General features: G+C 32.6%; 1 protein-coding gene across 5 annotated transcripts in view; it reads left to right on the top strand.

Moving 5' to 3' along the window:
* PTBP2 (polypyrimidine tract binding protein 2) overlaps positions 1-24,028 on the top strand; it is a 75,630-nt gene that overhangs the window by 35,820 nt on the left and 15,782 nt on the right. For all 5 annotated transcript variants that reach the window (XM_026497561.4, XM_026497564.4, XM_026497563.4 and 2 more), the window contains exons 4-8: positions 2,918-3,090; positions 3,976-4,119; positions 6,484-6,648; positions 6,750-6,860; positions 12,647-12,842. In XM_026497561.4, coding sequence (XP_026353346.1) covers positions 2,918-3,090; positions 3,976-4,119; positions 6,484-6,648; positions 6,750-6,860; positions 12,647-12,842 — 789 coding nt within the window. The remainder of the gene's footprint in view (positions 1-2,917; positions 3,091-3,975; positions 4,120-6,483; positions 6,649-6,749; positions 6,861-12,646; positions 12,843-24,028) is intronic.

Here is a 24,028-nt window from a genome sequence, read left to right as displayed (position 1 = left end):
TTATCTGTTAAAAGCGTGTTTGGCAGTGATACTTAATGTACTTTATGACCAAAGAATGAATTGAGTCTTGGAGTGATGGAATAAAATTCTTTAAAGCCTTGTTTTAACATAAATTTATATGCATTCAATTTATTTTACCTTTATTCACAGTGGAAACACTGAGTTTTAAAATTTTTTTCCCCATAACATAAAAAGATGGGAAGAGTCTGTTTATGTTCTCACAGAGCCTAATTTGAATATTGTTGCATATTAAGAGCAAATTGCAAAAAAGACTTTTAAGAACTAGTGATTGATTATACTTGCCTGGAAAAATATGCCATTGTCATCCAGGTGTCTCAAGGATAGTTTTATAGACCATGTTATAAAGAAACTTTTATGGTTATCAGATACAGAACAGGATTTCATTCTTATATTCTAGCCATATCCAAAATGTTTCCTCAATTTCACTTTACTATAGAATTTGGTTTCTAAAAGTATCTCAACGGCCTTTCCCTTATCTGTCCAGACTTTCTTTCTAAATATATACCTGGTTTTTGTGTCAAAGAAGTGAAAAAAGTTAATGTCATTAGAACCTAAGTCTCCGGTAAATATCTAATAAGTCAGTGCATTAAAATTAATTTGTAATACCTTAGTTCTTCCAGAAGTAAAAGTGAAACATTAAAAAAAAACCTAACCCCTAACTCCAACTAGTATTGGGATTGGATTTTATTGAAAGGAGTTTGTAACTGTTTGTCAGTGAAGGAACCTTGACAGTTGTAAAATTCTTGAGTCATTTCTTTATAGCTGTGGATATGGAATATTCCTTTAATTCTGCCAGTGCTGCTAATTGTTATTCTATAATAGCAGGATTTACTATTGCTAAAAGTGTGACATTTTGCTTTGTGTGAAAGAACTGAAATCATTCCATAGATTCTGTTATGTTACTCAGAACTCTTTGGGACTTTCATTTTATGTGAAGACATTTTTATATAATGTCATTTCATTTTGTTATAATGCTTTGCGAGTATTCCAGCACATGAGACTTCTAGTTTAGTCTAGGCTTCTGTTTTTTTCTAGCTCATGTGTATGGTACTTTTGGCAAGTAGGCTATGCGGCTTCTTAAAAATGCAGTTACAGCCAGTTTTTACAATAAACCTAAGATTTTTTGTGTGGTAGCTGTTGGTCTTGGCTTAACAGCTAGCAGAATAACGGAAGTATCTTTCTGTATATTACTTGCATTTCTGGTTAACCCTTTGGAATTTCTGTTTTCCCAGATAAGAAAGTAGTAAAGTGTACAGACATTCATTTTTCATAACTCAGATTCTTTTTATTTTTTATTTTTTTAAAGCCAACAGCTTCTATAATATTATGCTTTGCCCTGAAGTCTAACTTAAAACTGCTTGGAATTGAAACTGCTTTTCTTCTCAGTTTCACATTTGATAAAGGATGCTACCAGTGCTTTTTTTATAAATGCTTGAGTGTGAAAGACTTAAGAGATTGAGAATGTACTTATTTTTTTTAGTTTTGCTAATTTCTGCTGTATAAATAGGTAGAAGCATAAAGTTTTGAAATGTTGCACTTCAGGTTGATAGACAGTTGGAAGTATAGAATTAGAATATTGGTGAATGAGTGGTACTAAAAGAATAGATTTACAAATTAAATGAGAAGGTGGTTTTTGAGACCCAAGTACTGGAGTGTTCACATGAGCAAGTAAAGATAGGACTTTGGGGCCAAAACAGCTTGAAGAACTCCCAACTATTATTGGGAATGAATATGTAAGCAGAGGGTTTGAAGCAGCTATAAAATGAATCAGGGAAGTAAGAAAACTAGAAATGAATTGTTAAGGGTGTTGTGAGAACAGAGAAATTTGGTAAGGATGAGAGGGCTCACAGTATTTTGACCATGGATGGATTTAACAAATTACAAATTAGTGAGACCGTTTATGTAAAAGCTGCAAGTAAATACCAGTAAAGAACAAAGGTCAGTCAAGGAAAAAAGAGATAGAGTGATCAAAGGTGAAGATGTTCTCTATAGAATTGAGGTAGAAAACCACTTCTGAGTTTGGAAGAGAAGTATACAAATAGAAATAGTTTTTACATTTTTTTAACATATTATTTGTTTCGCATTTGAAAGAACATCTTAAAAGCCTTAAGAAGTCTGAATAACATATGGGAAATGATGTGATTAAAGATTTCTTCAATTTATATACAACCTATGTACATAAATAAAAGCATTACTACATTGTTGTTGCCTTAGTTCTTCGAAATCATTTTAATTATTACTGATTTTACATTCACAAACCAAAAGTTTGTGCGTTTACCTGGGGAGCGGAAGGGAAAAGATCATGGAAAGAAGTCCAAATTATTGTACTTTGTCTTCTGAAGAATCACAGATCTGTAACCCAGAGAGACCCAATCTTCCTTACTTCTTGGGTAATAAATGGCCTACTTGTTTCATAAGCTAAGGGCTGTACATTTTCTTGTGTCCTTTTTCTTTTCCAGGGATGGAGTGTTTTTATATAGGAAAGTGTGCTTAGTCGTATGATTTTGAAAAGTCCTTATTTCCTCATTTCATGTTCTTATATCTCATCTAAAATGAAAACTTTCATAATATTTAGCACTAAAATATGAGTATTTAGTAGCCACCCCTTCTAAAACTATTCACCCACCGAGGGAGTATCAGAGTATGAAGAGAATATATCATTTGTTACTTTTTACATATATTGTTCAGAAACATGTATCTAATAATTATCTTAATTGATAATGTAATTCTATTTAATAATTGGTGGATATGATTTTCTCTATTCCTTTGGAAGCCTGGCTTTTGAATTTTTATTCAGGTGTATTCAGCTATGTTTTTAAGTTCTTTTTTAAACTTTGTTTTGTGGTTTTTATGCAAATGAGGAAAATTAATAAAGACTTTTTTAAATGTCTTTCAGCCAATGGTAATGATAGCAAAAAATTTAAAGGAGAAGATAAAATGGATGGTGCTCCTTCTCGTGTACTTCATATTCGAAAATTACCTGGTGAAGTGACAGAAACTGAAGTCATTGCTTTAGGCTTACCTTTTGGTAAGGTGACCAACATCCTTATGCTGAAAGGAAAAAATCAGGTATGCTTCTTTCAGGACCTATAAAATGTTAAGCTGCAAACTACCCAGTATGTGTGAATTAGCTAACTCCTAATAAAAGGATAGAATATAGTCCTGACTTTTCTAAAAGAACATAACAAAGTCTTACTCTGACTTTTCCTGGTAATGCTGTTTGAGAAACTAATGCTAGGAAGCCAAAATGAATGAGTCACTATAGTTTTCAAATTTTGCCTTTTGAATTCGCTTTTGGATTGTTATAAAGAGATTGTGGAAAATACAAATGAATGCAAATGAAGGATTTCTTTTATTGTGACTCTACTCTTTGTAATATCAGAAAACAGCGGGGGCACCAGTAGCATCTTATCCTTTAATCTTATCCCATGGAAATATTTATCTGATAGCATTAGAAGAAAATAGTCACTAATCCTAGGTATTCTTCATTGAATAAATGTATCTGTGGCAGAAAGACTCAGGGGTATTAAAAAGATTTTGTTTTAAAATTTCTAATGATACTATTTAAAAGAATTTATGAAATTTAACATTCCCTTAAATATAATTAATGTCACTAATAATCTAATATTTAATTTTTAATTTTTTCCTTTGTCTCTTTTGAGTTATGCTGCTTTAAAAAAAACTCTGAGATCGCTTATGTTTTCTAGTATCGGAATGGTAAAATTCTGATATTGAAAAATGTCTAGATTTTATTTTCTCTAGCCTTTGTTGGACTACATTTGTGGTGTACAGAAAATAAGGAAAGTAAGGATAACTTATTTGAGTGTCTAAATGTTAACTGGGAAGGTTATACTCTAGATATGGATTTTTCTCATTGGCTGAATAAGTTATAGATAATGAGGTTTACTTGAATATAATTCATAGTATTCCAATTTTTGCTATTTAAATTTTCAGGCATTTTTGGAACTAGCAACAGAGGAAGCAGCTATTACTATGGTTAATTACTATTCCGCTGTGACACCTCATCTCCGTAACCAACCAATTTATATCCAGTACTCCAATCACAAAGAATTAAAAACAGATAATACATTAAACCAAGTGAGTATGTGTAGATACATAAATAAAATGGACATATTAAGAATCTCAAACTTATTAACAGAAAGATGTAACTAAGGGCATTTTCTTGTTATTTTTAAAGATACTTTCTTGTAATATGTCCCTAAATATTAAGTATTATGTTAATTTACAAAAAGTATGTGCAGTCTATTATTTTCATGTTTTAAATTGGTACTTAAATAATTTTTTTTCAAAGCTTTAAGGTTCTGGTCAAAATGTTCATTTTCATGTTGCAACTTCAGATTTTTGTATAGAAACTGTTAGGAGATTGGGCTCACTATTTGCATAAACTGTACTCTGCTGCTTAGACTTTTAAGGTATGATGTTTAATGCTTTTAGTTATTTGACTTTTTATAGGTCTTAGGTTTCTCATGGAAATATTTTTATTGAAGATGTGTTAATGGTTTTCTTTGGGGGGATGTAAGAATTGAGAATATATGAATATATTGATTTGTTTTTTAAAAATGTAGAAGATACTGAGTATTTAAAATTAATATATTTTTAATGGGTTTATACCTAAATATATAGCATTGCAGAAATGGTCAAAAATCTTTAGCTCCTTTAATATAGTTTTTAGCTAACTATCTTTCTGTTTCGGGAAGATCTAAACTATATATGACCCTTTGTCTTATTGAAAATGTAATGGAGAATAACTCCTCATAGATTTTAACCATCATAAAAAGTGACCTTTCAAGATCATCTTGATAGTTTATAAATAAATAAGCATTTAAAACTTTCTGTCTGAAGATAAGGCTAAATTTTCCACTTTTTTTTAAATTTTAATTTGATAATAATTTTCATTACTTTTGAACCAGAAATTGTACTTCTAAAAATTTATCTTTGGAAATATACTAGAAGAAAATATTCTATATTCATTTTACTTAGAATTTAAAATGGTATTTATATTTCAGTTTTATTTTATATGTTAGTATTTCTAGTAAAGTAATTCATGAAGATATTCTCATTTTAAAAGCTTCCAATGGAAGGAACATGAAAAGGATAAAGATAAGGCATCTTTATAATCTTAAATAGGATAAACAGCGAAAGCCCCATGAAGAAGTGACATTTGAGTAACAAACTTTAAAGTGGTTAGGAAATAAACGCACTTATTTTGGTCTGGGTTATTCCAGATTCAGGGAACAATCAATGCAAACTTGCTTCTCTTGGAAAAAAAAAAAACCAAAAAAACCTGGTTTTTCATGTTCACGACAAAGGCCCTCAGAAGAGGTGGCTACTATTTCTATTTTATTGGCTATATATTTGCCTATGCTTCTACCCAAAAGTAATTGTAAACCTGGCATGAATTCCAGACTCTGTGATTTCCTGGTTATGTGACATTTCAGTGAACTATTTTTTTTGTTTCCAGCTTTATTGAGATATAATTGATATATTGTGTAATATAAGGTATACAGTGTGTTGACTTGATACACTTTATATATTGCAGAATGATTACCGCCTTAGCAAATGTGCTGCTAGAGGGAGCACTGACTATTTGTGTTTATTCTCATAAGTGTTGGCCTAATTCTTTTGTGTTCTTCCTTTTCGTATATCATGGTGTGCAGTTGATATTCCTATTCATATGCCAATATAGGTTTTTCAAACTCTAAAGCAATGTAACGGTATTTGTCATTGTTACTTAACAGTTATTTGCCTTTATGTAGGTTTTTTGACTCTAGATAGGTAGAAAAATTATTTCCTTATCAATGAATCTGTCACAGTAGTAATATTCTGTTCTGTATTTTTTTTTCACATTTTAAAATCTCAGTGATTAAAAAAAAAATTCTAAGAAATTAAGATGTGTCTCAACAGTAGTGAATCTCTCCCGGTTTAATTAGCAGTATCTTAGAAGTTATGCTAGTATGAAAAAGGACTTAATATGTATTCTGAGTATTCCTCCTTTAAGATTGTATTAGAAATAATAAGCTTTATGGAAGTTTTTCTGGGTAATCTAGTAATCTTGCTGAGGTTTACCATGTGCCCTTTGAATAATGTTAGATTGAAGTTCTCTTAAAGTGTCTGTTTAAAATAACATTTTCTGATTATGTGAATTTGCCAAACTATATTTTGTTCTTTTGAAAATAAATTATACTGCCTGTCTTTGCCTGTTCAGTATAGGTCCCAAACCCTAGATAATTGTTTTGAAGTAAATACTGGTAGAATACTTGAATTATAAACAGATAATACCTGGCTCATGGCAGGTAATCAAAAGTATTTATTGAGTGACTATTAAATTTTGTTTAATCTGCATGTGTTCTAGAAAAGAAATGAGCTAATAGTGTAACATGCAGCAGAGTATAAGTGAAAATACTGAGTATGTTTCTAAAGTGTTTATCTTTCAATTTTTAGCGTGCTCAAGCAGTTCTTCAAGCTGTGACAGCTGTCCAGACAGCAAATACTCCTCTTAGTGGCACCACAGTTAGTGAGAGTGCAGTGACTCCAGCCCAGAGTCCAGTGCTTAGAATAATTATTGACAATATGTACTACCCTGTAACACTTGATGTTCTTCACCAAGTAAGTTTAACTTACTTTTCATGTTTACCTATAAACATGAGAAACAATGGAGAAACAATGATAGAGTAGATAAATAATACTTGATTTTTATATTTTAACAGATATTTTCTAAGTTTGGTGCTGTATTGAAGATAATCACATTTACAAAAAATAACCAGTTTCAAGCTCTTCTCCAGTATGGTGATCCAGTAAATGCTCAACAAGCAAAACTAGTAAGTCTGGAGCATTTTTTTTTTTTTTTTGAGATTTCGATATTTTTTAGTGGCAGATAGACATACACGCATATATATAGCTAATGTTATTAATACTAACATAACTTGGCAATACCATGTAGCATTATAGATGGTGCAAATTGATGTCATTTAGATACTATTAAGAAAGCTTAAATTTATGATAAAGAAGTGTTTCTTTTTAAGGATAGTTATATGTGTAGTTATCTATAATATAGACTTCTCTTATTTTGCATTTTTGTTTGACTTAGGTCCAAAGTTTTAAGCTCTTGAGGATATAACAGGATTAAATTGTGCGTGCACACCAGTAAAGATTTTAAATGTTTTCCAGTGGGAGTTTCACAGTAATTCATTTAGCTATCAAGACAGTTTGGCTAAAGTATATCATCACGCATGTGGCTCCGATGTTATGATAGGCTGTCAGTTTATTTAAGACTACAGTATATTTAATATTCTTTTTAAAGAGCTTTTTTGAATAGGTTCTTAGTCTACTTTTTATTTACATCCTTTATATTTTTTATTGTTACATATGGAGGGTAAGAAACTATTAAAAGAAATAAAATATGTTCTCACATCATGGCCATCCTTGAAAACTGCATACCATATCTTTGCTTCTAAATGCCTTAATCTTCCATTTGTGTATCGTATTTTAAATCTACCTTTGTTCTAGCTCTTTAACTTCTTGTGTCATATTATCTCACTGTGATTATTATTCTGTTGTTAAACCATTAAATATTATTAAACCATCACATCAACTGTCTTTACTTATCTTCCTTTACCTTCTGCCTTACCTCTTTTTCTCCCTTTTACTCTTACTTTCAGACTAATTATGGTGTGTAATACTTCAGTGCCTCCTCTAGATTAAGATAGATTGTGTGGAACGCAGACCATTTTTGATTGTTTCATTGTGTTTCCATCCTCAGAATCTCATTTGGGTAGCACAAAGTCTGTACTGTTAATATTGGCATAATTGAAATGGTTTAGCAAGTGCTGTTATCTCATTTTTTTCTGGTATTTTGTGTTGTAAACAGAACAGGAATTTTTCCTGTGTTACATGGGGGGGCTAATATTTAAAGTAAATAAATTACTTATCATAATACACACTATATGTGAGGTAGACATATTTTCAGCCTGTTTTTCTCCAGTATGTTGCTACTCACTGATTCTTAAGTTATGACCTAATCTTATTATATTTTCCTTTGCAGGCATACATTAACACTTGGAATTCTTTTTTCCAAAAATAATGATTTCTCTTTACATGCCCCAGCCCTCCAACTTTGGAGATATTTTATATTTAAAGAGTAACCAAAATCCATATGGTATGAGGTTTGATCAGTAGCAATCTAGAAGCCATAATCTTTATGGCATTTTTTTTTTGCAACTTCACAACATATTAGAATATAGTGCATGTTTTTCTTAATGTGTAATATTTTTTGTGATCCCTTCTGAGGCAGAGGGAAGAGTATTTGGTAAAAGACCAATGAAATGGAATTTGATTTGGAATTATACTGCACTGGGGCTATAGTTCAGTGGGGAAAGTAGTTTATATGTGTGTTTTGTCTGAAATAATTTATAGTAATCATGACAAAAGATTATGCTTTAATAATGTTATCAGGTATTTGAAGTTTTCATTTAACCAATCTTCTGTGTACAGATAATAAGCATCAGGTATTTGTGAATGTTATATACACTCACTCAGGTCTTTTCTACAAAGATACACAGTTGTAATTCCAAAAGAGTAGGTAATTATTGAATATTATTAATTAACTGTTCTGGTATCTGAACTCAAGTTCATTTCACTATTATTAGAGAAGGAAAAAGTTTATTTCCCAGACTTGCTTGCCCCATTATCTTATAACCTGATACCTTGTTTTGATGACTGTAGTAATCTTTCTTCATGCCAGTATCTGTACTGTTGAGTATACCTAGAGAATATCATATAATCTAGCAATTGGTACCAGTTGAAATTCATCATCATCAACTACAACTAGACCAGGCCCTCTACTCTACTTGAAAAATCTTACCATGTTTCTCCAGGCAGCATGCTGTCCCATTTTTCACAATGACTATATCAGAAAATTCTCATTCCACCAAGTCTCTCCTTACTTCCCCTTTTGACCTTGCCTCCCACTTCTCAGGAAAAATAGAAACTATCAGATGGAAACTCCCATCAGCTTTTCTCACAAAATCTACTTAAAACACACCTATCTTTCTCTTCTAATAAAAGGCATAGATATTTCTAAGACCAGTAAACACCAGATCCTGTCCTCTTCTGCCCTCCAAGAGACTGCACGATCTGTTATCCCCTCTTTCTCATATTTTTTTCTCTGTTGGCTACTTCTCACTAGTGTTTCAAATATCCTTAAATCTCTCTCATTGTAAGTAAATTTACCCTGAACTCCACATAACTCTCCATCTATTCACCCATTCTCCCTTTTTCATTTATAGCCAGATTTATTAAATAAGCTCTCTTTGTTTGCTGTTTATACTTACCTCCTTTTTCTCTACCTACTGCAGTTTAGTTTCAACCCCCATTTACCCAAATTGTTCTTCCCAGTGTCACCAGCGATTGCTATAGTGCTAAATCTCAGCGTAATTCAATCCTGATCATCCATATCTAGGTAACATTTGACACTGTGAGCCATTCTTTTTCTTAAAATCATCTCTTCTCCTGGTCTCCAACACTTCTTGCTTAGATGTATTCTACCTCTCTGACTATGTCTTATCATATCCCTCCCTACCCTTCTGCATGGGGGACTTCATCTATTCCCACAGCTGAATTATACTATACTTTGTGACTCTGACAGTGCCCCCATGACTCTCTAGCATCAGATCCTTTCTAAGAGACCCAGGCTAGGAACTTAGTGGACCATCAGGCACTTTCAGACTTAGTGTGTTCAGTTCAACTCCTGTAACTTACCCCCCTGCCCCCCACAAAAAAAATCCTTGCCCCATCTGTGGTGCTCACTGTGTACCAAATTGGACATCAGTAACAAGCCAGAAAACATGGCTTTTATTCCTTTTACTTTCAGCCTATCACCAAATCTTACTGATTCTCATCCTAAATTTCTCTTGAATCTGTCCTTTTGTCTCCCAGCTCTCTTGCCACCATTCTAGTCTAAGCCAGGTGTCACTCAAAGTGCTGGTCTCTGATGTTACCAGGAGCTTTTGCCAAGATACAAGTCAGCATGCTTCTAGCTATAATGTGTGATTATTGATACAGATTCTGACATAGATTCCTTACCTTCATGCAGATAGGTTTGGGCTGATAGTCCATGAATCAGTTTGAGTAAAGCACTGATTTAAGCCATCATCTCTTAAATCCTTACTTCATTGGCCTTCTGACTCAGTTCACCTATTTTTCCACAGAGTACTAAATGATCTCAACTTAAAGTCCTATAACTTCATTCTCAGTGCCCTTCAGTGACTGACTTTTGTCGTTAGTATAAAGTCCTCAGTCCTTAACATGGCTTACAAAACTCTTAATCAATCCTCAGCTTGTCTCGCCTTTTACTGACTTTTTAAAATAGCTTGCAAATGCTGTATTTTCTCTGATTTCTCAGGCTTCCAGCTTGATGTTCCATTTGCTTCTATTCCTTTTTCTTTGTCTTTTTATGTCCAGCTCTTCCTGTCTTCTTTCAGGTTTGCAAGTCTCAGAGAGGTCTTCCATAAAGTTCCAACTACATTATATCCCTTCTTTTCTTAGTTCTCACTACCACACATCAAATTTATAATTATTTGTTAGATGTCTGTATTTTCTGTTTTACTGTAAGTCACGTAAGAGTGGGTACCTTTTCTTCTTTGTTCTCTGCTGTATTCTTAGAACGTAGCACAGTGTATGGCACATTGTAGGTATTAGAACTTTCATCGCATGTCACAACTCTCCCAGCATCTGTTGTGCTACCATTTTGCAGTCATCCTTGTATATCTCAGTATATTATGGAATGAGTTGGTTCTAAACTTTGTAGTTCAGTGCTACATTTTTATACTTGTTAAAACAATGGAGGTTATATAAAATTATAGCCAAAGAATACAAGTTTAGAAAGAGAATCTCAAGCCTACCTCTCCTAGTGACAGTTGTTCTGTATGAATGGGAGATGAAAAATACATCTTAAGCACTGGAAATTCAGTTAGCCAGCAAAGTGTACCTTTAGGTTTTGCAGAAGAGAATTTATAGTGTTCTTCAAAGTATGGTCCAGAGCCCACGTAGGTTCTTGTCATGTAGATTGCTTGTGAAAAAAAAAAAAAAAAAAAAAAAAAAGGACTCTTAGGTATCCTGACCTAAGAAGTCATAATCTTTGGGGATGGCAGCTGAGCACTGTTTTTGGAAGCTCTGGGAACCACTGCTTTGTAAAGGAAGCTTGAGTGATCGCGCCAATGAAATTCTTTTTTTATACTAGTTAAAATTTTGGGCAGTTATTTTCAGTTAATTGGAAAATTTTGCCCCCTAGCATTTTGCTTTATAAGAGAATAACAGCTTGGAAAAAATTTAATAATGGAGGTATTAGTGAGGGTTGGAGCGAAAAATTCAACAGTCCTGAGGATTTGTGTGTGTGTGTGTGTGTGTGTGTGTGTTGTGTGTGTGTGTGTGTGTGTGTATTCCTAAGGTTCATATATATTTCAGTCCAATTTCTAAAAAGGTCATGCAAAGACGTACTATTAAAATAATATAGTTCTAGATTTACATCCCTAGTGGATCTTGGTCTATATAAACATCAGGTTTAATCTATTGATGTATTATCAGAAGAACTGTCATTTCATTTTCACAGTGACTTATAGAGCTAAACATATTTTTCATTTCTGAACTGTTATTTTATACAGTAAATGTTTATTCTTCTAATGAAAAATTAACAATATATTCTCCTGTTCTTTAGTTTGTTTTAGGCTTATATCCAGCTGGAGTAGAAATGTTGATTATATAGGACCAGGAAAAAAAACCCGTAATAATCATAACACCAGCATATGTCTTTTATAACTCACATTGTACTTTCACATATGTGATCTTTTATTTAATCCTCAAGGTAACCTTGTGAGGATCCTGGCAGCCATTATCATCTCTGTTTTCCAGATTAAGAAAGATCCTGAGATTCAGAGAGGTTAAGTAACTTGTTCAAGATGACCTAATTGAGTGTAGGCTTTCAGCTCTAGAGCTTGCACTCTTCTATTCCCAAGCTTTCCTGGGATGATGTTCTATTTTCTAATTCAACAGTCCATTTTGATTCGGGTTGAACACCTCAAGTTAAGGAAATAATAGTGTTTGCCCCATTTCATGGCAATCGCTATTATGCATTATAGTGATACTTATTTGGCTTGAGGCACTTCATAAAATGTGACATCAAACAAAAGTTACCTTATAAAATTACACCAATTCTTCTAAGTACTGCCATCCAGCAAAAAATGTGTATGTATAATAAAACTAAATTATTACGTAGACTATTATGGTGTGACTTTGGCAGGACTGACTATATTTGTAATCTTTATTTTTTTAAATTGAATTATTTGCAGATTTTTTCAAATTAAAAGCATTAGCATATTTGTTTACCTGGTTGTATTTTAGATTTAAGTAGCACTTTCTATTTAAAGAAGATGGTATTTGTGGAAACGAATACATGTACAACTGGGACAACAAAGAATGATGTATGGTATTTGATCCCTTTCCTGGTGTCTTTTATGTGCAGGTCTTCATTGTTGGGTTTTATTGTCGAAGTCCTGTTTCTTGCTAATTTTCATTCCTTAAGACTGCTGATATACTTTATTCACTTTTACAGGCCCTAGATGGTCAGAATATTTATAATGCTTGCTGTACCCTAAGGATTGATTTTTCCAAACTTGTGAATTTGAATGTAAAATACAACAATGATAAAAGTAGGGATTATACTCGACCTGATCTTCCATCTGGGGATGGACAGCCTGCATTGGACCCAGCTATTGCTGCAGCATTTGCCAAGGAAACATCCCTCTTAGGTATGATTTTTATTGTCTATACCACTTTTCTCCCATTTTGCCAAATGGGAAGGTGCCTGTTAAACTCCAGTAAGTATAATGAATCCCCCATTTTGGAATTTAAGAAATTGTGTTAGGTTTTATTTTTATTTTTACTCTTTTTTTTAGATAAGAGGCATTTGAAAGCTGTTGGGAGGAAAACCTAAAGTGTTAATAAAAAATCTATTAGCTGTATTCCTTTCACCATCCTCATTTTCTCTCCCAAAATGAAAGAAGAAAAGCTCTCATGAAGAAATACTGTTGAGTTCTTATTTCACGTTAAATTTGATGTCACACTGTCTACGTCTAAGCCCAGGTTTAGAGTCCTTGTGCATATTCTTTAGGGCTAATCTGATTGTTGTAATCCAGCACTGTATAGAAACAGTGAAAAGTGAACAGGTAAAACATGTAATGGAAGTAGTCATAATGGATTTTATAGCCTGTCTGTTGAACAATTTAAACTGGGAAGAATTTTCTATAAAATTTTTTTTGTATTCACATTTTGTCTTAATCATTTATATTTCACCTCATTCTACAATGGATTTGACTCAAGAAAATGCAAAAATTTGCAACTCCTAGTTGATGGAGTGAAAATGAAGAAAAAATAAGGGAAAATGTTATTTTGCAAATAAAATGAGTGAATGATTTATAATTTAAGATGAAATTTTACAGTTTTATTTGCTGTGTTTGGGAAATTCTTGATTTCTTATATATTTGTAAGATTATCTTTAAATCAGAGTTTCTGTCCATATGGAAACCAAAATTGATGAGTTATAAACTAGCTCTTAGAGTTCAGTTTATGTCTCTCAGTCAGAAAAAAAAAAAGCATATTATAATAAAGTAATCTTGCAAGTAGATACATATTTACTATAGATATATAACAATTGTGCTGTTATAAATATGTAGTAAATATAAATATGTAGTAATAAACATGAGCAGAGACACCTTATGCACAAGAGAAGCAATTGATGTTTGAAATTAATTCTGGTAACTTCAGACAAAATTGACCCTTTATTTTAATTATCTAATACATCTAGCACAAGCCATAATTGTTTATCATGATTTTAACAGATTGTTCAGGTTAATAACATTCTTTTCTGACAGAATCTCTTATCACTGTGTGCGCTTAGTTTAAACCTTTATTCCCTCAACTTGGCTTGTTGACTATTTCATAGTGTACCGTTTTTAAAGGTAAAGTCAAGAGTGAGACAATCAGTGATACATGATCTTTGCTTATAATTATTACTGTAGATTCTTACATTATTTACTGATAGAAATTGTATTATTTTGTACAAGAGAAAAAAAAAATCAACATTTATTGAATAACTCCCAGGTCCTAGGCATTGTACTAGGCACAGTAGTTCTACTGGATCAGATACGTTATTTAATCCTTAGCACAAAGTAGGTAACATCAAGATTTTACATACAGTTTCTGAGAAGTTTAAAAATTCACATCCAGCTCTTTAAACAACTTAAGTGTAAAATGTCAAGAAATTCCGGGTAGCATCAAGCACAAGACCATAACAATCACTTCCTTGTACTCGAAGGAGTTTTGTGCTTTTTGCCCATTTGGATATAGTTAGATGTGTCTGTGTGTGTTTGGATTCTGGGTGGAGTCCTGGTTAGAAGTCACTTGGGTTCTTCAGGGAGTTCATCACTGTTTTCCTTGTAACCTCATGGCCCTGGTGAAATTTCTTTTAAATAATAATGAAATGTCTGAATAATAATGAATTGTATCTTCCTCTATACTTTTATTAGTCATTTTTCAGGTGTTCTGCATTTTTTGCATTAAAAGCATGAGTAAAGTTGTTCACTAAATAAATTTGTCTTCATCTTCTAGATCTATTCTGAATATTTCAGTATATCTTTATTTCTGCAGTGTGCTTGATAAGAAAGATGAAGGTGAAGATATATGAATTCACCTTTTTTTACTAAATAACTTCATCATATTAAGTATCCCCAGATATTTTTTGAATGTTAGATGAGTTAAAAGTTTCAAAAATCAAATAATGGTATGGACTCTGGTAGTTTTGATAATTTACAAGAGGGGTAACCATTTTTTCTCTTATTTTCTATGTAAATACATTATTTTTGTACAAAATTAAAACCACACTGTGTGCAGTTCTGTGTTTTATTATAATTGTTATTTTAGTAAGAATTTAAAAAAAACTTAATAGCTTCTTAGCATGCTAGTGGATTTGTAGTACTTGAGAAAGCACCTTTATCAGACATTTAATCTAGTTCCATACTTTTTATTTATATATATATATATGGCATTTTGATAAACACCCTGTACATAACTTTTTTGTCTTTCGGGTTATTTCCTGAGACTAGATTCCTAGTGCTAGATTTATTGGGTCAAAGAAAATGTTAGAGACTCCTGATTCTTACTGCAAATTTCTTTTTAGAAGGATGATACTAAATTAATATGAATGGTATATGAGGCTGGCTATTCCACTTTTTTGCCTACCAGCATTGAGTATTATTTTTTGGATTTGATAGGATATTAATTTGGTAGGAATAGGAATGTGTCAAATTATTTTAATTTTTATTATTTTATGAGCTAGCTTATAATTTTTAAGTGCTCATTAGACATTTACAATTCCCTGAATTGGTTGTCTAGGTTCTTTCTATTGGGATGTACAATACATATAAATTGTGTATTAAGGGTATTCATACTTCATATGAGCTGAGTCTTCAACTTGATTCACAATATTTTAGACTAGCCAGTTTATAGAAAAATTATTTTTAAATAGTTTATCTCAATCCCAAAGTATCCATTTATTGGACATGAAGTTAACTTTTTTCCCCCACACATTTGTGGCTATTGTGATCTTTATAAGGAACCTCTTATGCTTTGCCTTTTAAAGTAGTTTTCAAACATCCTTTATAGTAATAACATCCAGTATTACTTTAGTGAGGTCATGTCTTCTGGAATGGTAACTAAATCTTTTCTATGTTTATTTGCCTCCAGTGAAATTAATAAGTCAGGTGACTTCAACATACAACAAACTAGTGTTGATGGGATCCATTTCCTGCTGAGTCTTCCTCAAACAGTACTTGTTCAAAATGAAATAATTGATCTCCCTTTATTTTAAAGATTCTGTAAGAACACAAGTACTAAGTGATCCTTCTTTTCTGCAAATATTTAGGGGGATTAACTTTACCTTGTATAATTTTTATATTTAAGAACTTGACTGAATTTGCAATCAGTATAATACATTTTAATGGTTTATTTTACACTGTAATTTTTTAAGACTAGCTTTTATACCTGGCTTTTTTTATACCTTTTCTTTTTCTTTTAGTAACTAGGGATTACAGTGTCTCAGAAAATGTAATTTTTTCAAGAAGGAAGACTGAGGGCTTTGTAATTAATTAGAAATCTGACATCTAAATACATAATCACAAACCTGTCAGACTATTAGTTATTCATATATTCTACTTCATATAACAAAGTGATAAAAATCCTTGAGATTTATAAATTGAGACATCGTTACTATGATCATTTTATCATGTTTAAGAAGTGTAGTTAATTTATTAAGGGGTGGATCACTTTTAGAAAAATTGCTAGAAGTAATTTTTCATGATCATGTTGTCTACCTTTTAAAACTTAGGGAAGATAATGTGTACAAAGAATACTTAATGTTAGAGCTTTCTATGCATTTTGAGTTGAATAAAGTGGCAGTCAGCCATTTCATCATATGGCCTTAACAGAAAGGCAAACAAATTTTTTATGAGAAATCTATTGACCTTAAAATAATTGATAATTGAGAACAGTTATAACAGACCTTTTGTTCATAAAGGTAAATCTGTACATAGAACAGTATCTCCATTTTCTGCACATTGAAATCACCAGGCGGCCCTACCCTAGACTGAGAATCATAAGTAGTGAGTCCTAGGAGTTTGTAGTTTAAGATCTCAAGATGGTTTTACTGTGTAATGAGAGTTGATAATTACTGTTACAGAGAAAAGTTTGTAATTCTTAGATGCTAAATTTTAGCTTTTTAGCTAGCAAAGTTAAGGGTGTTCTCAAAAAAACTTCTTTATAGCTATTGAACAGTATTTTATACTTTGTTTATTCATGCCAAGTAAATATATCTTGGTATAATTGTTCTGATAGACTATTGTTTAGCTGTTAAATTGAATTTGGTTTTTTCTATGTGTCATACATAAAATTAATAAGTAAACTTTAAAATATTCTTTTAATGTTATTTTTAAGTGATTTCTGAAGCTTGTTACTTTTGAATGGGTTATTCACATGGTAATTTTTAAGAGCTTTTTACTGTTAAAGTTCAGTCATCATATAGCAATAAAGTGAATCCCACATTCGCATCATCTTGATTTAGTAGTTTCTACACTTGTTTTATCTTTTCATTTTTTCTATTGTATTTTTAAGCAAATCCTTGACATCATGTCATCTCAAACATTATCATAGTATCTTTAAAATAATGACATTTTCTTATCAAACCATAATATGATGATCATACCCATCAAGTTTGACAATGATTTCTTAATGTCATTGAATACCCAATCCATGTTCAAATTTCCCCAGTTGTCTCAAAAAATGTATTTTAAGAGTTGATTTGTTCAGAATAGGATCCTCTCAAGGGCCATACATAGCATTTGGTTGTTATTTCTCCTAAAACTCTATTAATCTGTGGTAGTCCTCTCCCTTCATCTTCACCCTCAGTTCCACTGACTTAATGAAGAAACCTAATTATTTTGAGAAAAAGCCCTACTGTCTTAATTGGTGTGGCTGTTTCTTTGTAGTGTCACCTTTAACTTGTTCCTCCATCCATTGCATTTTTTATGTAAACCAGAAGTTAGCTCCAAAAGCTTGATTAGATTTAGGTTCTGTTATTTATTTATATTTTTCAAGCAAGAGTACTTTATAGGTGTTCTTGTGTTTCATATTGTATCTCAGTTGGAAGCATAAAATATCTGGTTATCCCACGTTTGGTGATGCTTCAAGATGAATTGTGGTTCAGGTGGTGACATTCTGATCCTTCCATTGTATTTTTCTACTAATGGTTTGACTTTCCACCAGTGATTTGTGCCTTAGTTTATTTTGTTTGGGGTTTGTGAATGTTGCCTTCCCACCCTCCCCAATTCACGTATTTCTCTACATTAATTAGTTGAAAATCTATATAGAGTTCTCCTTCATCGACTAGGGCTGTTTACCTTGTAATACAGTTTGTACAGGACAGTTAAATTCTTGCATTTATTTTTTTGGTTTTTGGTGGAAGAAATTGATGCCCAGCTTTTGTTTTTTCATTAATTATTTAAACCAGTGTGTATGAATGGGTACAGCCTAGATTCTTCACAATACTGCTTTAAACTTTAGAAACTGCAGGTTGCCTCCAGGTTCTGGTAGCCCCAGAGTGATTTGAGATAGTGACTTTCGTCCAGAGGTGAGCTGTTTTGTTTATTAACGTAATAATTATTTTTTATTTTGGTCTTAGCCAGTGGTCCAGAAAAGGGAATGGGTGGTGGATAAGGGACTAAACAGAGTTAATTAAAATTTAGATCTGTTTCTCTCAAGAAGGAATTTCATCCCCCTAAAATAAAGAACCAGGAAGCATTAGTATTTCCTTACTAAACACCAATAGAATGTAAATCCGTTCTCTCTTGTAGCTAATTGTGAGAAAAAAAATATCTACAGATAAGAGTGTGAGTTGTTTTCTCAAAGGATTAAAATCCCTTAGGTGGTGTTTTCCTTGTATCCGTGTGTATGTGTAGTCTGTTTATACTTTTTAAATATGATTCTATAAGATGTGCAGTAAAAACAAACATCGTTAGTGAAACATTGCTATCTTATATATGCTATTTCAGTAGAGAGATGAGGGGGAGAACTGCAAAGCTAGACTAATTGGAAATTAGTATGTAGCAGTGAGCTGTTAGAGCAGTATTCATATATTTTCTTATATTTAAGTGATGCCTTTGTTTTCCCACGTGTGTGTTTTTAGAAAATAAGATATTTACTCGTTGTCTTTTAGATATTATTTAATAAATTTAGGCTGTTTCAGTATCCTCCAAGGTGAATGCCATTTGGAAATTCTTACTTTGTTTTTCTACTGAACCATTCAGTAGCCACAGAGCTTAGGAAGAATAAAATTATCACTTGGTATTTTCATGAATTTGTAAGGCTGCTTTCAGTTAATTATTGTGCTGTGTAAGCCATTAAGTAGGCTTTTCTAAAAAGAAATGCTGGTTGAAATGAGTCTTAAGGATACTTTGTACCAGTTTCTAAAAAGTGGGGTCTTTTAGATGATTGTTATTGATAGAAGGAATTAGCTGTTTTTTCTACCACTATTTGCTTTCTCTATAAAAATTTGTATCCACTGTCAAAATGCCTAGATCTTTTGGGGGTAATTCCTGTGATAGGAATAAATATTTAGAAAATTATTAGTTTAAAAGGAGTTGCTTAGGTGCCACCTTAATTGTTACAATTCATTTCATATATTTTGTAGGAAAAACACATGAAATACTCTGGCTTAGAATGAAATTGTCTCAGTGCCTGGAACCAAAAGGTTATCTGATGCATATGGATACTAATCATTAGCCATTTCTTGAATATGTATTAAGTGCCTACATCATTCTTAGCCCTTGTGAGTTAATCCTCACATTATCCCTAAATGAAGTTACTCTTACCCTCTTCATAGATTTAGAAATTGGGACACGAAAAGATTAGCAGTTTGCTCAGATTCCCATAATTAGTGAGTGGCCGAGACCGGCATTCTGGCAGTCTGGCTCCCAAGTTCATGCTCCTAACCAACGATTGAATAAAATATACTATAGATTAGCTGGGCTTTTTAGCCTGTCTTCTTTCCCCTATGGAGTTAATAATAGAACAATGTCATACATCTAGTAAATACGTAAGTCCTATAATTTTAATTTCCCCCCATATACTAAACCCCCCCCCCCATATACTAAGGTGTTTTCTGTTGCCAAGAAAGATTGTTTTTTTGTTGCCAAGTCCATTCAGTGTTTAACCTGGTTATTATATGATTGCAAAACCAAAAGTATTGTTCATATGTCCCTTCAAAATTGAATCCAAAATAGAGATATATATAACATACAAACCAAAATATAGTAAACTGAATTTATATTTTTATGTTTTCACAAAATGTACACTAAACTTAAAAACCAAAATCTTAATTTTAGCAAAGCCCTAATCTATAATATCCCATTATAAGACTGCATTATAGCAAAGAAAATTGTCATAAAATCAGACTGAATAATTCATCTACTGCAGGCACATTTACAAGTCATTGTCCAACAAACATTTTAGAAATATTTCCTAGAAATATTAAACAACATAGATTTTTAGAGTGTATCACTGAATGCCATAACATTAAAATTTTTTTAAAAAGCCATATAATTAGAAAACCAGTATTTTATCATGTTCAATATCAATCATATTTTTGGCCAGAAGTCACATGAAAATACCTGTATAACTCAATGTTCCGTAACTTTGGCTTTCTCATTTTATTTCTGTTTTAACGTGTAAGAAGTAAGAAAGTATAGAAGTTAAGTTGAAACTTCTCTACATGTGTATTCTTAGAAAATGATGTTGAGTTCTTTGGATTATTGAACTATCCTCCATTTTGCTATGGCTGAATTTTTAATATATTAATTTCTCAGTCTTTAAAATGTTTATTTTAGAAGTAGTGAGCTGAGATAGAATTGTTCATTTAAAATACCTGTCAGTGGACAAAATTTTAACTTCTAAATTGTAAATTAACTTGAAGCAGTAACCTTTAGAAAGTTTAACTCTGAGTCCTTTTTAAATAATATTTGAATGAATGTGTGTTAAATCTGGAATTATTTTTGTTTTCTCAGCAAGAGAAATGTGTTGGTGGTAGTAGCATACTTCGGAAGTATAACGGGCCTCAGGTGTGATATGAACATTAGAAGAAATAACGTTACCATGTCGGTGCATATTTGCTTATTCGCCAGCATTCTCAGATATTCCTGTTGGGCTAAAATGTTATTCATAGACTGCCTTTTAACTATTCAGGGTAAAATTTTCATATGAAGTTCTTAATGGATGATCATGTAGACTTTGCTTGAACTAATCTGTTAGGTTCACCCGTTATATTCTCAGCTATGGTTTTAAGAAATTTTATTTACCTTCATTTTCAAGACAGTCTGTCAGATATTTGAATTTATCCTAGTGTTACTATTCATATTTTTCAGGCTAAACAGCCTGAATTTAGTAGTAATCAACACTAGCCTTTGGATATAAAAGGTAGGTTTAAAGTAAATCAGACTGTAGATTTATTCTGAAAAAGTGTTGGTTTTTAAGAGTTGACAGTTATAGTATATCTAAGACAAAGGAAAGCCTTTCTAAAGTATGTTACTATTGCTTCTGTGACTGATAGAAGAATAACTGTGTTTGTGACCACAGTCTAAAATGTGCCTCTATCTAAAGCAGGTAAAAATTAGGAGATTTTCACTAGTTCCTCTAAAGATACACCAAGAAAACAGTAGATAATATATAGGAAATCTCATTTCGATTCTTCTCTTGATTTTTTTTCCCTAAGTTCTTTCTAACTTCATATTTTGCTTCCCTTTTAGCTTCTGTGCTTTTTTTTTTCCCCTGTTGATATTGATTTCAGTATAAAGGTGTTACTTTTTGAGTTTACGTTTCCTCTATGCCCCACTTCCTAGATATTTCTGATACCCTTATTAAGTAATTACCATGAGCATTTCATATCTGTGGAAGAATTCTGCCTCACCTCAGTGGCATCCTGGTTAATTCATTCATTGAATTATTCAGCATTCATTTTAGCACTATGCTAGGCACTGGTTTAAAATCTGGTGGAGGCAACAAACATCTGAGTAGCTCTAATGTGAGGCAAAGTGAAATCTGTAATAGAGTTGGTGTGGTATTAGAGCATAATGAAATGCATAACAAGATTCATTATCTGAAGGAGTAATTGGGAGGGTTTTATGGGCCAAAGCCATTTGATTTGGATACGAATAAGAATAAAAAACAGCATGAGCAGATGTGATAAAGTATATATCATGTTTAGGGAGTGACAAGCATTCAGTTATTAGTAAGCTCTATTGAAGACTGGAGACTATTAGTCTAAATAAGATATAGTTGTTGAATCTAAACCGGGGACATGAGAATGAAAAGAAACAAATATGGAAAAAAGTAAACATAAAAGTAATAGTACTTGGCACCTTATTGATTATGAGTACTTATGAAGAATTAAACTTGGGGAGAAGTCCACTAGACAGTAGGAAATTCTGCCTACAACTTGGACAATAGTTCTGTGAGCTTGTGAATTGGGAGAACAGATGTGTGATATATTAAAAGCTTGGCTTAAGATTCTTCAGGTATAAGAGGGCAAGAGGATTAATGACTTGAAAAGTAAAATTGAAACTTAAGCAGTAAACATTTATATTGTGGGGAAAAAATAAGAAATTGAGGGATGAAATAAATAGGATTAAAATTAGAAGTTCCTGTTCAGTTCCGTAGTTCCCATATGGTTATTCATGAGGGTGGGTATAAATCAAATTATTATGGATTAAGGGTATAAGAAAGATTTATTACTCTTTGAAGAAGTGTGATGTAATAAAGGAAAGAGAAATGGAATGGTAGTTGGAGTAGAGCAGGGCCAGGGAGAAATGTTTGCATTGAGGAACCATGCATAACTGTATGGGCTCCAAAATCCAGATGTCCTGAGTTCAAAATCTGTCTCAACTTCACTGTCTTGGCCTCCAAATTTGTAATGGATATAATGACAGTGTTACAAGGCTATTGTGAGGATTAAATGTGTTAAGTGAAGTTTGTATAGTGCTTGGCATATAATGAATGTTCACTTCATATTAACTAGTATTTGGGTTTTGTGGGGTTTTTTGAAGATTTATTTATTTTAGAGAGCACAAGTGGGAGGGGGAGAAGAAGAGGAAGAGAGAATCTCAAGTAGACTCCGCGTTGATCGTGGAGCCTGACACAGGGCTCGATCTCAAGAACTGAGCCTCGTGACCTGAGAGAGATCACGACCTGAGCTGAAACCAAGAGTTGGAGCTTAACCAACTGTGCCACCGAGGCATCCCTGGTGTTTATTTTTAAGGCTAGCTTAAGTCCTAGAATTGATGGTAGAGGATTGGGTCTAGAGTATAGTGAAAATGCTGGGGTCTAAAAAATAATGCTTGCTTAGGATCATTGTGAGAACTAGAAGGGATTATCATCAAGCTCACATAGAAACGTAGGGGCAGAGCTGGGGCCAGAACTGAAGTCATCAGCTATGTAGTCCATGTTCTTTCCTCTCACCATTCTATGTTTTTTCTGAAGAAAGGGAAGAGGGAAAACAGATGAAAGAAGGGAGTACTTTTGAAGTTGGTTGAAAAATTTGAGGAAATTCTGATCTTATTCTTAGACTTTCTGAACATAACAAGATTGAGAGTAGGATGTGGGGCTTAAGTCTGGTGGCTTTGTAGGAAACCTTGAAAGTAGACTCAGATATCAGGTAATGTTACATACCAAAATGTTTATGGAATCAATTTTTGGGTGTGCGTATGTGTGTGTTCACTCTAGTGCTTGCCTCGGCAGCACATATACTAAAGTTGGAATGTTTTCACTCTAATACTTACCGAGATGAAAGCTTAGCCAAAATACAAGATTGGACTTATCTATGTCTGGCATTGAAGAACATCAAAAAAACACTTAGCCTACATTGTAAAGTCAAGCCAAGAAAAAACAGGGAACTAGTCAACAGAGAGGCCAAAAGTGGGTTCAGTGATTGTGTGGAGTAGGAGAATTGAGAAAGATGAAAGAATGAAGTCAGGAAAGGGGATTTTAAATACTGGAAATGAATGGCATAACAGATAAAGAGAAAGAAAAAGCAAAGATGTAGCAAGAGAAGTTGCTAAAATGGATTGATGTAGTAAAAGTTGTCAAAGTAGAAGTTTTAAAGAAATTGTGAACCAAGGGTTGTTTGACATAAGATAACGAGCTGGTAGAGAAGGAGGAAATAAAGCCAGGTGCTAAAGTCTTTCTGTGATGAGAGAAAATGTTCTAGTGACCTGATGGTGGTTTTGATGAGAAATGATTGGATGCAGAATGTCTTAATTGATGGTGGTAGAACTGCAGTATGAAAGTAACATTGGGTGGTAGGGTAGAATGATGAATAATGCATCCTTTTTCCTTCCTT

Source organism: Ursus arctos, unplaced genomic scaffold (assembly GCF_023065955.2).
Source record: "Ursus arctos isolate Adak ecotype North America unplaced genomic scaffold, UrsArc2.0 scaffold_12, whole genome shotgun sequence".
NCBI classification, from domain to species: domain Eukaryota; kingdom Metazoa; phylum Chordata; class Mammalia; order Carnivora; family Ursidae; genus Ursus; species Ursus arctos.
Note: the sequence above shows the minus strand (reverse complement) of the source record. Positions and strands in the feature narration are given on the sequence as shown.